General features: G+C 42.5%; 2 protein-coding genes across 4 annotated transcripts in view; one reads left to right on the top strand and one right to left on the bottom strand.

The window, feature by feature from the left end:
• UBE3D (ubiquitin protein ligase E3D) overlaps positions 1 to 17,587 on the top strand; it is a 605,228-nt gene that overhangs the window by 537,747 nt on the left and 49,894 nt on the right. The gene's annotated exons all lie outside the window — the stretch shown is intronic.
• TPBG (trophoblast glycoprotein) lies at positions 12,531 to 16,464 on the bottom strand. Of its 3 annotated transcripts, XM_072965541.1 has the most exons (3): positions 16,124 to 16,464; positions 15,766 to 15,876; positions 12,531 to 15,110 (listed from the first exon to the last, which is right to left on the bottom strand). In XM_072965541.1, exon 3 carries the CDS (start codon positions 14,766 to 14,768, stop codon positions 13,500 to 13,502), a length of 1,269 nt encoding a protein of 422 aa, XP_072821642.1. In that variant the 5' UTR covers positions 14,769 to 15,110; positions 15,766 to 15,876; positions 16,124 to 16,464; the 3' UTR covers positions 12,531 to 13,499. The 3 variants fall into 3 exon arrangements, with proteins under 3 accessions (XP_072821642.1, XP_006214411.2, XP_072821643.1); XM_006214349.4 differs by lacking the exon at positions 16,124 to 16,464 and having other exon boundaries at positions 15,766 to 15,993; XM_072965542.1 differs by lacking the exons at positions 15,766 to 15,876; positions 16,124 to 16,464 and adding an exon at positions 15,255 to 15,423.

The raw sequence follows: 17,587 nt of genomic DNA, 5'->3' as shown, positions 1-17,587 counted from the left end.
GGTTCACTTATATAAGCCAATTACATACTTTCAATTTAAGTATTTTAATGCATCCTCTTCAATTGTTTAAAACTAAATTCATTTCAGGAAAAAAACTTAAAGTGCAATAGTGTTCTGAGGGTAAGGGAATTAATGTTGATTAAATTACTTAACTCCTAGTAAAACTACAAAATAATTGCATATTAAAATAGAATAAGCCTCTCTATAAGAGTTCTCATCTGCAAGCTGTCCATAAAAATCACATCTTTTCATGTTAAAGATGTTTAAATGAGACTCAGTTAATTAAAGGGAAACTACCTTATGCAATTAAAATTGTTAAGCAGTTATGTAAAGTTAGGCAACAGTGCTATAAAATGCATAAAAGTCTGTCCCTCTTTTTGACTTTGTAAGTGATATGTTTTTGATGACAAGATGGAGGAAATTCAAAAAGAGAAGTGTAACCATGAGGAAGTATATATAAATACTTTATATATGTACATATATATGTACATGTATACATATGTATGACATTCTTCAAAAATTCTTCAGAAAAAGCATAGTTTTGATTATAGTTCTCTGTACTCAAAAATCTTCAACTGCTCACTGTTTCTTACTGAATAAGTTCTAAACTTTTAAATAGGCTACACAGTCCCCTATGGTTTTGTCTTCAAACCGTCTTACCAGTTACCTCCCACTACTTGCCATCCTCTCTTCTCTTTACTCCAACCAAAACAAACCACTATGTCTCCCTAATATGAGTTTTTGCACTCCACACTTTGGTTCACACTGTCTCTGTTGATTGGAATATTCTCTCTCCAATACCACTTTCCCTTACCCCACCCCACCCCACCCCACCCCACGGGGTTGCCATAACCCGAATTGCCTGGGAAAATCCTACTCTCTCAGTTAAGATGTGTATAGCTTCCTGTAACAGAATACTCAACTAACTGTACTTTAAACAATACGTTTATCGCCTTACACAGCAAGAAGTTCTGAAAAAGGGTCATGCGCTTTCTTTCATTCTCTTTCGCTATCTTTTAGAGTGTTGGCCATGGTCTTGAGGCTTGTTTACTTATAGTCACAAGATAGTTGCCACTGCTCCAGACATTCCTTCCTATGTCAAAAGAGAAAAAGAGAGGAGTTCCTCCCATATCCCTTTTTTAACAGAAGGAGACGCTTTTCCAGTATGCACTAGCAGACTTCTGCTAAGGTGCTAATTACAAGGAGTCCTCCATGCTCCTTCTGTAGCTTCAAAGAGGCAGGAGATGTAAGCATCTAGTACTTTTCAGCCTCTAAAATGGGAGATAAGCTGTACCATCCAGGAGGGAGATGGGAGGGATGGGGATGGCAACCAACAGTTGCCTCTGGTCCTCCAAAGCCAAGAGCTAGTGACATTGACTCCTTGAGGCCTTCTCTGAGTCGTCCAGTAAAAGTTACCTCTCCTTTGGTTTTGCACAACACTGTGTATCTTTTATATACACATTTTTACTTTGTATTCAAGTTATCTGTATACTTGCCTCATTTCCACTCTGAGAAAGCATCAAGCCTATCTTGTTCATCCTTTTTTCCCATATCCTCTGGCATAGACCTTGACCCTTAGAAACTGTTGAATAAATATTTCCTGAACTGAAAACCTCACTAATTTGAAGCATAGTTAGATGATTCACTTTAGCTACGGGGTTGGGGGGGGAGAAAAGACACATAGCACCCCCAAAACCAAACCAAAACAAAAAAATAGGGCTTTTACCACATTGCAATTAATACAAATGCTGCTTTTCAATAGGCAAAATATATGCATAACAGAAACAAAATTAAAAATAGAGGGAGGCTGACTTTATCCCCTCTATTGACAAAACAAAAAAACAGAGAAACATCCTGGCAAAATGTGCTTTTTGTCTCGGCATTTCTCAGTTGTGTGGTCCACTAGCTACTGGATGAAGTAAGACTCCCAGTGGCTCATCCTAAAGGGACCCCAGACTCAAGCCAACTTAGACCAAAAGGATTAGGGCCGCCTACCAGGGATAGAGGAGCAATGAGCCAGAAGCATCCTGAGTTCCTGAGGATTTCATGGAGCAAGGCTACCACATCACCTCTGGACTTCAAATCTACAAACTTGTAAGAGACAGAAATAAATTTACTTCTACTGAATTTCCTGACACTCACAACTAAACCTAATCCAGATTAATGCACTTGGTCTACCCTGGAGACCATGGACTTCCAGAGCCTTTGGAGCTGGTCAGAGAGTCCAGAAGCCATGGCCAGTAGGAAAGTCCTCTTGAGTTAAGCCTTGACTCAGCTTGGAACTTGACTCAACTTGAAGATGGGCCAAAACTGGTCCCATCTGGTCAAGTTCTCTCTCTCTGCACTCAGTTCTCATGGCAAAATGTTGGCTGCATATTGAGCTTCTCAAGCAAAACAAATGACAGTAACAAATTGTCAAATAAATGTCAACATTGTTGATTTTTTTTAGTTAAATGCCATTTTTTTCTACCACAGCATCACAGAATTGAGTCAGGTCTTCCCAATGGAAAAGCAACTCACCTCCAACCAAGAGGGTAGATGAGACACACAGAAAAATCTGACTTAATGGTTCTTTGCTTTTTATTTATGTTGCTGCATCTTTTACCAAAGATCATCAGACTAACACTCTTGTAACCTACACAAGCAAAACAGTCAAGCATAGGGGAAGAAAAGTCAAGTCAATCTAAAAGTGCATTTTGTATTTCACTCTAAAGGTCAGTTGCATTGAAAAAAAATTGTTTCTTTAGACAGAGAGGTTATAGTGCTGATGTGACCAATGGAGTCAGTGAAAGTAAGAAGCAGCTGGTTTGTACACGAAGCTGCAGGATGCTTGAAAAATACCCTTACTGCAGCACACATCAGGGAGGGTTTACGTAGACAGCAGAGGAATCCCTGAAGCTGGGCCTGGCTGAGGATACCACGTTTTAACCCCCTGGCAGACACATAAGAAGGGCAGGAATGCTTGTTCTCAGCATCCACACCCAGAGGGTAATTGTCCAGCCAAGGTTAAGCTGAAAAGACATGAGAAATTATTCTGAACTCTTACCAGGGAGAATTTCACAACCCTCTGATTCAAATGATAAACACAGACCCCAGATCAGATAATTAAGGTCAAAACATTCAAGAGAAGGCTTGAACTGTCTAATTTATCTACATTGGTCTTATTATACCAGTGTTCAAAACTTAAGTTTCACTTTGTGGAATACATTTCCCCAAAATGGTTGCAGCCAATAGCATAAAACTGATCATTTTAAAGTCACAAAGAATATCTATGAACCCATCTTGATAGTGAATATACATATACATATACATATACACAAAAGTATATCCAGTAACCACCACGTAGAGGTGTGGAGGACTTTGGTATAGGGGGAGGAATAAGAAATGAAACAGAGTTCAGCAATTGGACGTAATTATAAATCCAAAATAGGCTAACATAATTTATCTAACAGAGCACTGACTGGCTTTTGTGCCTCTACAACATTGATTCTAAATTAAATTTAACATCAGCTAAAATGCACCCAATGGTCTTCATGACCTTAACACTGGTGTATGTCTCGCCTGAATTTCCCATGGTCGTAGTGCCCATTGACCTAAAATTTCCCATGCTGGGCATGGATGCTTTGACCCAATAAGAAACAAATTGAAATAAAATTGTCTTTGACACTTACAATTGGTCTAACAAAATAAGATCTCCTGGACCTTCCCCCAACAGCTAAAATGGTTAATACAGCCCAATATAGATTAAAACAAGGCTGTCAGGAATTATGACCCACCATGTAAGACCTGCAAAAGGAAGGGGCCGTCATTCCTGCTGCTTTCCTCTTACTTGCCCAATTTCGTCATTGCTTAAACCTGATTTTAAAAAAAAAAGTTTTTTTTAATCCAACAGTGGATTTATCACAATCTTAATTTCGCAGTACCTGCAGTTAAGGCTCTTTTCTCAACACCATTTAAATGACTGATTCCATCTATCCAATCAGCAACTGGAAAATGCTTTGCTGTCATACATTTGGCAAATATGTTCCATTAAGTTTCTCTTTCAACAGCCTTTCAGCCACAATATGCCTTCACCTTTGAAGAGACACAACACGCTTTTAGCTGGCTGTCCCTGGAGTATCTCAACAGCCCTGCCCTCCCACACGGTCTCCGCAGGCAGGGTCTTCACCACATCCATCTTTTTCCAGGGACACAGCTGTGATAGGACACTGATGACATCCCTCTCTTCCAAGGCTTGTTTGACATGTTCATTCAAGACAGAGATACAGAGGATCTCACCAAAGGGAATGGGCCACGGTCCCACAGAAAACACAAGACCTCAGTTAAATTCCTAGTAATCATTTTGTCAGTTAAGGGCTGCTCCCAGCCTGCCACTCAGAAAACAGTCCTTGCCCTTCTCAGCACCCACAATGTCTAAAACAAAATCTTTTTGAACTCTGTAGGTTCTAGAGGTAACATAGTCCTTGTTGACAGATTTTACTTCAGTTCAGTTCAGCGGTTCCTTGCTGACTGGCCTTCCTTAAATAGATTGCCCCCCAACCAAAGGCCGTAGAATCTGTCTAAAGAGTATCCTACAACAGGCACTCCCATGAATGCCCTCCAGAGAAGCCTTCACTGCTGAGGCTACAGCCACCTCCTCTTATGTCTCCTGGAATTTCTGGACTGCCTGTGATGGCCAGAAGATGTCTTTGAACTTCAGACATAAGAAACTGCCCTCAGTGCATGCTACACACCATCCAAACATCAGCAGCTGGCTGCGTACAGGCCTTTCTGGAGACAAAGACCTTCACAGACCCTGAGCCCAGGGCTTTCCACACCCAGCTGCCCCCTAAGCCTTGGATCACTGGGTCAACACCCAGCGGATGTGGCACAGTGACAGAGGCCTCCTGACTAAAATGGAGCTCGTACTTACAGGAGAGAGCCAAACCTAGGCCTGCCAGCATATCTCACCTGCAGGAGGAATTGGCTTCCCTGGTCCTCTGTCCCTCGCCAGATGCAGTGATGCTAGAGGAAGTCTCCCCCTCCCAGATCCACTGGCCACCTGGGGTGTGTGTGTGTGCGTGTGATTACGCAGGATAAACTGAGTGATCAGAAAAGGGAGTTCATTTGCTTCAGCCCCAGTAAGGTCACCCTAACAGTGATGGAGCCCTCTAGCAAGCTCCTGTATCCATCTGCTAACCAGGACAGTGTCGATCAAGGGTGAGCTGGCCAAACTTCATGCAGTCATCTTAGTGACGGAAAATGCTTGAACGAAAATTGGCCCAGTGTGCACATTTTGTAGAATCTTGAGGCATTACCAGTTAATTATCTGTCCATTTAATCCGACCAATGGCAACAACTTATCCTAGGTTACCTCCTTTGGACTAAACACCATGGGAACTTCTTGCCTCTCAGATACCCAAGATATAAATCAAGGTCCATATGTTTGCCCGTACTAAAGCCAAAGTAAAAGCCCTTATCGATATATTTCTTATCCTCATTAGTGTTCCAGACACTATTGATAGTAACAAAGGCATGCATTTCATGTCTCAAAAGACATGCCATAGACTCTTGAGCAAGACATTCAATGGAACTTTCACCTCCCTAATGGCTGCATGCTGTAAGCCTCAGAGAGCCATCATGGCTTACTTAAACCAGCTCAGCATCATGCAGATGAGACACAGCACATCATCAATCAAACATCAGTGGTGAATTATAAAAAAGTCTGACTCCATTTGTCACGTCTGGGTCCTGACAGCTTGCAAGCCCTTCCCCCCACCTCCACTTTCTGCTCCACATTGGGGCAAGCCCATAAGAAGGCCTGTGAGCTTCATCCTTTGGCACCTGCTGGGTAGTTAAAACTATGAAAACCCCAATTCCCACTCTGGCCCCACCTCCTAATCACAATGAAAAGCACAGCCAAGCCCTGCTCGCCCAGAAAATCCCATATGGGAGTAATAAACCTTTTCACACCCTCTCGATGCATGTGTGGTGTCGTCAGGTTTGATACCCAAACCTATTTGGGGCGGGGGTGATGCTCTCACCCTGTAGGGGACAACCACGTCAATGCATACTACCCCCCAGCTCAGAGACCTCCAATAGCTCCCCCGCTGTCCACTGAATTCAGTAGACACGGTTTATCATGACTACAGATTTATCTTTCTAGTCTCACTCTCCACTGTTTTCCTTGATAAACATAATGCTTCAAATGTTACTGTTCCCAGAACACACTTGGCCTTTAATTGCCTCCATTCTCTTTGTTTATTCCCTTCCCTCTGTCCTAAGTTTTCTCTTCTACCCACTGTTTCTGTTGGCCCTTATTCAAGATCATCTTAAAAGCCACCTCCTCCATGAACCCTTTTCTGAATCTCCCAATTAGATAAGCGCTCTCCCTGCTTTGAACTCTGCATCACACGGTTTGAATCTCTGGTGGTGCTTTATTATGTTCTACCCTCTAACAATGTCGTTCACATCTTATTGCCCCTAAAGCTCAGAGGTTGAGAGCATGGGTTCTGGAAACAGATCAAAAAAAAAAAAAAAATCCCACATCGGATACTTGCTACCTAGTTGTCCTTGAGCAAGTCACCTATCCTCTCTAAGCCTCAATTTCCTCTTCAAATGAGAGAATAAGATCTGACGTGTGAAAGCTTTTGCCTGTTAAGCACTCAATAAAATGTTGGTTATTAGCATTATTTATCCTTTCTGCTGGATCAGAAGCAATTTTATGTCAGAGACTCATTTTTTAATCCAAAGCAACAACAGTGTCTAGTATATGGAAAGCATTTCATAAATATCTACTGAATGAACTGAATATATGATTCACAGAACTTCATTGAAATTTTAAAGCAAATTAACAGTAAGATTCGCACAAATTGCAGCATGGAATCTAAATTAATTCTAAGTATACACCCAGAAACCATCTAAAAAGAGTACAATTAAAAAAAATGAGTACAATTCAGGAAAGACATAGGTTTGTCTTCAGAATTGCTTGCTAACTCACAACTAGTTAAATTAGTTTCCCAGGTGTTCTCCACACCCCATACCACCTCTCCCGACTCTGCGACACACACACACACACACACACACACACACACACACACATGCTTATAACTGGGTTATGGACTCAGTCATCCTCTAATTTTGGTATTTTAACAAAGAACAGATATTTGTGGATTAACAACAGTGACAAGTTAAGAACAGCAACTTAATCAAAATTTCTGTTCAAACCCCTGACCACAGACCATTCAGTACTCTGTACAATGTATGATGTGAGACTCTTAAAACATACAGTGAACTATGCTGGTCTACGTTTCATATTCCTGCTTTAAATAGACATCAAAATATTTTTAAAGCTTAAAAAAAAAGAAATGATACTCTAATACAATCATTCTCTTTCAAGGATCTACTTTAAGGGGAAAATAGGAGACGTAGAAACACAGCTACAACAATGCTCGTTAGAACACTAGCTAAAATTGCTAGAAACATCCTATATGTGTAAAATATGTGATTGTCTTAAATACTTTAAAATCAGATAATAAAATATTTTTTAATGAGAGCAGGGAATGAACACAACACTGTAAGTGAAAAGGCCAGGTACAGAAGGCAAGTTATCTCAACATTAAGGCACCTTTTCCTCAGTGATAGGATTATTCATGGTGTTTCTCCCCACCCCATATTTTTAAATTATCTACAATAAACATGGGTTAATTTTAAAATATGTCCTTTAAATGTTTAATAGCCGCAATCCATAAGAATAAGCACAGAATGTATCTACTTGAAAAGTCTTTCTTGAAACTATTTAACTAGCTGTATTGTAAAACTCAGAGAAACCGCATCATACACAGAAAGGTATATTTGTAAATTGACCCACCTGATGTCTCAGTGCAACTCTCCTGGCTCGAGTCGTCACCCTGAAATGCGATACATCATAGTTCTCTTTTGGCGAAGAAAACACAAAGTTGTACAAATAGCACTGTTGGCGGGGAAGAGGGGAAGGAAAACTATGAATTTCTCCTTTAAAAAAACTTGTCCTATCTTGATGACATCTTCAGGTTCTTTAAAACATATGAAATGCTTACTTTTCACAGAAAGTATTACAGTTGGTTATATTTTAAGTGTTTGCTTCCTTAAAAACAAATTTATTCTTACATTAACCAAGTTAAACTGGGAACCACAAATAAATCCTATTATCCTAAAATATCAGCTAAACATAAACTGCATTTCTATTTTTGTAAACATTTACATCCAGGTTTGTGACATAGTAATCATGATCCCGAATCTTACACCACATTTTCATTTTAAATAGCCAGGCAAATCTGATTAATTTCCCATGTGATGCATTAAAAGGCACCTCTAGATTTTTCACAAAATTCACATAAATGAGAAAACTTTTGTGATCTGTGGCCTGCACACTACAGCGTGAGGGTATAGGGACTGTCATGTTAAGACCTGCGTATGTAAAGAATTTACACATCAGCAACGGGGCTGCTGGGGTTTGTCCATCAGTCCGCTGGTTTTCCAGGGTGATGATGGATTTGCATTGATGTAGATTCCCTGTTTGGTCCCCCAGAGGACGGGTGGCAGCTTGCACCTGTTGCAGGTGCCCGCAGGACAGCTGACCAGCCCATGCAAAGCTGACTGTCTCACCTGGTGACTGACTGACTTCATGGCCATGAACTTGGTCTCATTTGTTTAGTATTCTCACCAGATGAGCTAACTCTTTTAAGATAGAATTATACATGCTAGCACAGCTTTCCAGAGTTTCATTTTTCTCTTCAAAAGAAAGATCACCATTAAACTTCTGAAATATTTCCTATCATACTGTGGATTCAGAGGAGCTTTACAGTAATAAGATTGCTTATGACAAAATTACTTCAAACATACTGAAGCGTATTCAGGGGTCTGAAACTAATTTTTTAACACACGGAAAGTGACATTTCGAGCAAACGAATATAGGGAACATTTGAGTGCAGAGCAAAAACAAAACAAATTCACATCAATTCCCTTTTTTTTAATTAGGAGAATTGCAAAGGTCTTAAGGTAGGTAATCAGTAATACTATCACATGGCAAAAAAAAAAAGGGACTAGAAGGGGAATCTGGAACCCTGAGATCCAGTCCTGGTTGTCACTATATAACGATATGTCACAATTATCAGTTTTTCACATATAGAATGGGAAACTGGGCTTGACACATCTAAGAAACACATCTAAGCCCTGAAATACTAAGAATTCTTATTCTTGTCAAAATTATATAAATTATATAATTTGGATAAATTATATAAATTATATAATTTGGATAAATTATATAATGTATATAAATTATAATTTAACATAAAGTATAAATCATATAATAATATACATGATATATATAAATTATATAAATATATAAATCATATAAATGACATAAATCATATATTAAATTTTTTTTAAATCTAGTTTTGTTTTTTAACCCATGGCAAAGTTAGGGCCGCTGAAATGTTTTAAGGCAAAACAAAATAAAACCAGCCTGCATTTTCTAATCAAACATTTCTGCAGATATGAATGAGAAAATACCTGTATAAAACATCCTTGAGGAGCTGTTTTTCTCCTTCTAAAAGAAGACAGGATCACCTGGACAATGTAGAGTATATTATCTTAAACAAATTATTTCTAGTGCAGTGCTGCAGTATTGCTAAAAGATTTTAAAGAGACACTGTCAAGGTATTTTTCATCTATGATCTAGAAATATAAATTTCTTCCTTCCCTCTCCTTCACTGAAAAATTCTTGCACAGGTGTAGAAGTGAAACCTGAATTGCACCTGAAAAATGTATCTTCACTTTCTGGGGCCACTCTCTGAGGGCGGTATGACTGAATGGATTTTGAAGTAGGACGAAAGCATGGGCCAAATGGGTTTTAACCTGCAAATCCTCATGTGGCCTCTGAGTGTAGTCTTTGGAGAAAAATGTAAACGGAAAGCAGAAATGATATGAAAGATGCCCAAACCAGCACAACAAACCTCTAAAGTCCTCAAGAAGATAAGCCCCGTATTTGGAACGTTAGGCCAAGAGGACAGAGTGAACAGAATCTCTCAGGAAACAACCACGGTTCGCTTGGACCTTCTTTTTTTCCATCCACTTAAAAAAAAAACAACCCAGAAAACAAAGGTGTAACTTATTGCTGACTAAATATTGAGGTTGTGCATAATCCACATTTGTTGTCAATCAAGATATTTTAAAAGGATTTACCATTTATTTCCACCAAGCCTTTCCCCACCTCTGGGGGGAAGAAAAAAGCAGTCTTGCCTATTATGGATAGCATCAATTTACGTAGCTCCTTTTTCTTTTTTTTTTTTTTTTCAAATGTGCTTCAAAGTCTCCTTATTTTGTAAGAAAAATCTATCAGCTGTAAGGTACAAATGTGCCTCTTAGGTCACCACTGAATCACACAGGGCAGCAAAACTGATGATATATATTTATTAATGCTGCAAACTAAACTGTTACATTGAAAGCGGGATTACAGTTTAGGGTCAAATAGCTGTATTATCCTAAAATCTTTCTGCTTTAAATAGAAATTTATTGGACATTTTAATAGCTTTTTGAATTGAGGGATTCATCAAGTGCTTAAATGTTTAAGGATCTTTCTTTCTTCAAATGAAACTTGTTAAGGATAAATAAAGGCGAAGCTGAGTAATAAAAGGTATCCCTGACCAAAAGAAGTGTTAAGAAGTGGATTACTTGTCGGTTTCTAGGATCAATAATGCCTCATGGTACTAAGGAACAGTGTTTGAAACAAGTGCACTTAAAGTGATGATACTTTCATTTTCATTTTTCCTGTATTCTTACTGGATTTATATAACACCTATCTCCCAAGAATGCCTTATAAGCTTACAGAGTATTGTAACTGCACAATAGCAATTGTTTTCAAACGGTAGTATTTTTGAAATTACTGAGAATGTCTATTGCCTTGTATTGGAGAACAGCATTGAGGGATGTGCTGTTAAAGAGAGCAGTGGTAAACTGGGAAGTTCATACCAAGGAAGAAGCAAGGGAATAAAAAAGAAGCAAGAAATCAGAAGTTCCGAAAAGCCATCACCTAAAGGGCAAAAACTCAGCTTCACTGTATCACAGATTCCACTTTAGCAAGCTGATGATGAGAAAAGCTAGACTAATGAGTCTACTGCCTTCCTGGATGTTAGGTAAAGCTCAGGGTTTAACCGTTAGATTATCACATGATGAAGGAGAAATCATTCTGAACAGAGACTATGACTACTACAATTTGTTCTTTTCTGCAGTATCAGCAGATTTACCAATAGAAAGTCCATCAGCAGTTTATTCCTAAGATGGTGTGCTTTCATTTATTAGATGTTTTCACTATTTTTGGCAGGCTAATATCTTCATCATTCTTAGGAACTAATGGCAGCCAGCCAATTTATGAATTCCTGGTGAACACTTAAAATGTTTAATGGAATATTAAGCACCATATATTTAACCTTTATTTAGGTAATTGTAGGATCTGAAGTATAACCCAGAAATAATGAGTACTATTTCATGAAGTGAGTCTTAGGAAACTTAATATAGTTAAAATTCAAACATCATATTCTGACTATTTGATCTAATCTAAACAAGGAACAGATTCAGTTATTTTTAGCTCTATTTTGAAAACTTCTGAATTTAACTCAAGGCGGGAATAGGTTTCTATTCTTCTAGTCTATTTGAAAGCAGATTTCTAGAACACAGTACTATCTAATCCTATTTCATTTATAAAATTATGGAAACCTAAATTTTATTTCAAATATAAAACACTCCAGAAACATAACCAAGTTAAAGAGAAAGAAGGGCCCTCAGACTTACTGATACAAGTTTATCTATACTTTAAATTATGCAATAATGGCTAAATTAAATTTAAGTCACTTTGTATAAGAGCTTAGAGATTAATGGAACTTAATTTTAAGCTTAATTGGCAAATAACAAACTGAAAAAAAACAAAGGAAATCTTGTCTTTCATTGATAGACAATATCAATTGACTAATTTGTTTTACTTACACCTTAATGTGACTTATTCTTCACAAAGGTATATATACTATCAGTGTTTAGCTAGAATCAAAATATTCCCAATTTCTTAAATACTGAACTAAACATAAGAACCTATGATTGGTGAAGACATTTGCTTTCGGAAATAGTTCTGATTATCTCCCCAAATTCTCATCCTACCGTGACAATTTTTTAAACATGTTATTAGCAGGGGCTCTAATAAACTATCAACCGTACATGTTCCATTTTAAGTGTTTTTAAAAACATTCTCACGAGAATCTAAGTTTCAATATACATTATAATCTTAGAAAAAAAATTTAAATTTCCATTTTAAAATCTCTTATTTTAGAGTATTCTGTGTCTTCAAGACACTTCATCTCCATACATTTATTTGCACTGTATTTATTTCATACTTTGCTCTAAAAATCCACAGCACAATTTCATATGGAAAGTTTTATTATGTAAATAATTTTGTTCTGTCCTAACAACTTAATTAGTCTAGAAAAAGCCCCATGAACTGTTTATTATACAAAACTCTTCCCCCTTACCAACTTTATAATGCTTTTACAAAAGTGTTTAATGAATATCATTCACTTCGGGACTATAAGACGTTTAGTTAGATGAATATTCAAATTCTCTATTTAAATCCTGAAAAGATCCACCATCTCAAAACCATCTCTAAAGTTTGTCTTTATAAGACATTGCTTCTCTTTCATTCTTAGCTATAACTAATACTTTAATTAACATCTGAACCAGGACCATTCAGTATCATTGCCCCAATCTTTCTTTTCAAATAGCAAACTTAAACACAATTGTATTTCTTTTAAGAATCTTTATTGATTTTTTTAACAATTTAGTCGTTTGGATCTCAATGCAGTTTATAAAAAAACTTCAGCGTAGTTTCATATAAACTGCAATCAAAAAAAGTAATTTACTTGATCAAAGAAGTTATCTGAGGTTGCAAGTTATTTTCTGTAATATGCAGAACAGTAAATGATAAGCATGCTCTCGGATGCAGGTGCTTCCGTGTACTACGGAGTTACTTTGAAGAGCTTGCTAAGGTCTGCAGGCAGTTTATGGAATGCAATCATTTTCTCCACGATTTAGGTACATGAGAAATCAAACTGATATTTATGAATTTTTTTTTCTCAAAAAAGTTGAGGCAGCTTTTGTTGAATGCTATCTGTGTGGGTACACTTGCTACGCCTTGAACTGTTCTAAGAGAAAGACAGCCAGGAGTCCATGTACATGCTGAAACGTGACAGCATCCCTCCACACGTGTTGAGTTCCAGGAAAAGGAAAAGGGGAAAACACTACGCACAGTTGTCCATCATCTTATAGTAGCAGAACACGCCAAGAAACTTTATGTAAGAAGGGAGCAAATTCCCTTCACTGCTTTCAGTCAACGTCAGTGTCTACAGCGGAGGGTGGAGGTGGAGCAAGCCTGGGACAGGATAAAGCTTAAGTCTACACTCATGCATAGTTGTTCTTGTTCTGTCCTCGCCTGGTTCTCAGACATCCGAATTAGAACTGAGGTTTGTTAACCTGGGGTCCGCATTGATTTCGTATCTATAATGATACCCTTCCATGTGATCCCTGCAGGCATCTCTGATGTTATGCATCCACTTTTTTATCCCCTTGCGGTTCAAATACAAAACCAGTAGGAAAATGGCGCCTATCAGGGCTAAAACAATACCTAGGAAGACGTAAGAAGTCTGCAGGGATGGAGGGAGGAGAGGGTCACAGTCCAGGTCAGAGCTGTGGAGTTCCAAGAGAACCCGACTCCTCATTTTTTCCGGAAATGCGCAGGTGAGCCTGGCTTTGCCCTGCACTACCTCTGTCTCCTTGAGCCAGGCCACCATGTCTGCCATGTGACAGTCACAGACCCAGGGATTGTTGTCCAGGAAGACCCTGACGTGGGGCAGGCTTTGCAACTCAGCCAGGGTGCCGTTGTGCAGGACCTTGAGGGCGTTGTCCTCCAGGTGGAGGCTTTCGAGGTGCGTCAGGTTGCGGAAGGACACGTAGGTCAGGCTCACTAGGGAGTTGTTGCGCAGGTCCAGGTGCCTGAGGCCGGGCAGTTGGGCCAGAAGGTCCCGGGGCAGGTAGAGGAGGTGGTTGCTGGCCAGCTCCAGGCGGCGGAGCCCGCGGAGCGCCTGGCCCGCTCGTAGAGCCGCCGCCACCATACCCTCAAAGCTCCGGTTCTGCCACTCGGCCGGGTCCGCAGGGGGCACGATGTGGTTCAGGATCAGTTCCACCAAGGGGCTGGGGGCCGCGACGCTGGCGTTGCCGCCGGAGAAAGCAAAGGGGCTGAGCTCGGCCAGCGGGTTGTGGCTGAGGTCGAGCTGGCGCAAGCCTGGCAGATGCTCGAAGGCGCCAGCGCGCACCTCTTCTAGGCGGCTGCCGCTGAGGTTGAGCGCGGCCAGCTCGGCCAGCGGCGGCCGGCGGGCAAAGGCGCCGGCGGGGAGCACAGCCAGCTGATTGCCGGTGAGGAAGAGGTTGCGCACGTAGCGGGGCAGGTCCGCAGGCACCTCGGTGAGGTTGCGGTTCACGCACTTGACGGTGCGCGCCGCCTCGGAGCACTCGCAAGGCTGGGGGCATCCGCCCGGCAGCGGAGGCTGGGCGGACGCCGCGGAGGCCGGGAATGACGCCGAGGAGGTGGACGAGGACGCCGAGGAGGGGAGGGAGGACGAGGAGACCCAGCCCAGGAGGACCAGCGCCAGCCGCGCCAGCCGCAGCCGCCCGTCCCCGGCGGCGGGACCCCGGGAGCACCCCCCCGGCATCGCGGCTCGGGTCTCCCCGGAGCTGGGCTGGGACGGCGCCCGCTCCGAAGGCTCAGGAAGCTGGGCCCGGAGGGCGCGGGCGGGCCGGAAGCGTCCGGAGCAAACTTTCCTCTCGTGGGAGCGTTGGAGGGATGCTGCCGCTGGAACTTGGCTAACCCCCAGGCCACCGGGCGGTCCCACTCCCGGGGCCGAGTCCCCCGCCCTTTCCCTCCAGAAAGTACGCACGGCGGGTCAGGACGCTGGGCTCCGCGCTCCTCCTCCCGCTCCTCTTCCTGCCGCCGCCCCCGGGTGGCACCTCCTCGTCTCTTTTGTTGGCGCCTCACGCTGGATCCGTTGCGCGACCTGGGACAAGCGGGAGAGAAGCGTGAGGAGCGCGGCGGCTGCAGCTCCTTGAGTGCAGGAACCGGCCTCTCCAAGCAGAGTTGTCCCCGCTCTGTATCCAAGACCTCCCTCCGAAAGCCCGTCCAAGTCTCGCCCTCTCCTTACCCGGGAGGGGCGCGCAACCCAAGACACCGAGCGCCAAGTCTTGTTTCCCCGGGCCCCACCTATATATACCCTTCCAGCTCCCGCCCTCCTCCTCTCCCGATCAGTCTCGTCCCCCGCGTCTAACTTCTCCCTTAATCCCCAGCGCCTCCCGACCAAACTTCTCCTTCCCCCACCGCCTCCGCAGACGACCTGCCTTCCGGGGTCTCCACCCCCGCCGGAGTCCAGGTTAAGATGAGAGTGAAGTTTCAGGTTACAGGAGTCCTTTGATCTCTTTTAGTACCTTCTCGGATTAAGAAGTGGAGGACGGTGCGGCTGTTGCCCCCCCAGCCCGCTCCCTTGCCAGGCCCTCGGATCCGAGGGGGTTCAAGTCCGCTCCAAAGGCAAGCGGAGAGGCCGTGAACAAAGCGGCGGTGGGACCCCGGACCTGCGCTACTCTCCTGCCTGAGAATGGGAAGGAGGCCCGGAGCCGCCCCCCGGTTCTCGCCTTCTCCGCCTACTCTCCATCGCTCACCTCCGCGCCGCCACCTCCGGACACAACTCCGAGTCCCACCAGAGTCGTCTCGGCTCCGCGCTGCAGGCGCCGATTCTCCTCGCACCCCAGCACCAGGCCCAACCTCCGCAGCTGGGAAAAACCAAGCCGGAGGGAGGGGGAGGGTCAGGCCTGCCAGTGGAGATGCTCCAGCCGCGTGGTCAGCCTCGGCAGCCCTTAGTAGGGGTATTTAAGAAAGGAGAATAGGTGGGGATCTGGGCTGCGCGCCTCCTCCTGGTGGAAATTGACGAGGAAGGTGCAGGAAAAGGTGAGGGAATCCCTTTTTCTCCCCCTTCCCCGGCGTCCTTTGGTGGTTCCTCATTTTGCATACTGTATTTACCTTGGACAGGAACAAAACCGCCGGTGAATCTCGTGGGATTCACCCTGATTTGGGCACTTATGGCAATAACTAGATAGGTTTAGACGTGACAGAGCAGCGCGAAGCAGCAGCATGAAGAAATTATGAAAAAGCACAGTGGCAGCAGCAAAATGCCCCACAGGCTGCAAGGGAGTTTCAGAAAGTCTTCCCACCAAAGTGATACCTTAGGCTGCCAACTTCAGATTTAGGTGCAATTAATGCGTCCCCACCTGTCCGGCCCCCGCCCTTCTTGGATAGTTAACGGAACTTGGAAAGCGAGAAAGCCAACTTGAAGAAGAGGGAAAAAAGATTGGTGGAGAGGAGATTTACTCCTGATTCATTAGCTTTTCTCCTCCCCAAATTAAAAGCAGAGGGAAGAAAACGGCAGCCAAAGCGTGCTAGAAACAAAAGGCAAATAGCGAGGACGTGAGTCACCCGGAAAGCGGGCCCGCCCCCTTCACCAGATGTGGCTGTGGTGTGTCAGTGCAAGTTACTGAAGCTGGGAGAGTTCATGGGGTGGAGGTGGGAGGGAGGCTGCCTGGGGAGAACAGAAGTTTGGTACTGAAGTCTTACGTTCCAGGAGGCACCGGTTGGCAGGGCGCGTGAAGAGACTAGAGTAGGGGAGTGAGACGTTGAATGATTGCATATGGGGAGGATTTGTTACAGCGGAGAGGTTTGGGGTCCTGAAAAGTCTATCGTTGCTCTCTCGATGACTCTGTATCTCCTTTGTCCCAATCAAGTAATTCCCCTTAAAGGGTGAGAAGGTGCTGGTTATTCAAGGCTTCTTCATTTTGGAGAGAAAAAAGGCAATTAAAGAAAGCAGTTAGGAATATTAAGATCTGGTAATATAAAAGAAGTCGAATAAGGATTGCCTAAGTTTGTGTCTGTGACGTGTACATTTAGTGTGAAGAAAGGGCCCAACTCCCAGTGGATTCCTGATTTTACTGTTGTAGGAAGAGATAGTCTGCAGAACCAATAGCAAAAATGGCTCCCACAAGACCTAGAGGGGCTGGTGACGGCAAAGATTGGTGCAAAAAGCCAGTTTTGTTCATTTGCATTTTCGGCACGCTTATCTAAATCGCTTTTTCTTATTTTTAAAAGTGTTTTGTAACATGAATGTGAGGCACTTTGAAAAAAGAACCTCAAAAGCTGTAGTAATGTTCTGTATCCCGACTGTGGTGGTGGTGGTGGTGGTGGTTACATAAATCTGTCCATGTGTTAAAATTCATAGAACCCTGTACACCAAAAAGAGTCAATTTTACAGTATGATAATTTTTACAACAAAATTAAGTACTCAAAAAAAACCCAAAATTGATTACTCAAAAAAAAAAAAACCCCAAAATTGGTATTCATGGGAAATGTAGAAATACTCTAGCATGATATTAATTCTGGTTCTGCTCTGTTAAGGAGAGTGAGAAGCACTTTCGAATTTAGAAAGCTGTATTC

Source organism: Vicugna pacos, chromosome 8 (assembly GCF_048564905.1).
Source record: "Vicugna pacos chromosome 8, VicPac4, whole genome shotgun sequence".
NCBI lineage: Eukaryota > Metazoa > Chordata > Mammalia > Artiodactyla > Camelidae > Vicugna > Vicugna pacos.
The sequence above is the reverse complement of the archived record's forward strand: the minus strand, read 5'-3'. Positions and strand labels throughout refer to the sequence as shown.

Coding starts and splice junctions, on each gene's coding strand:
- TPBG (XM_072965541.1), bottom strand. CDS start 14,768: ATGCCGGGGGGGTGCTCCCGGGGTCCCGCCGCCGGGGACGGGCGGCTG.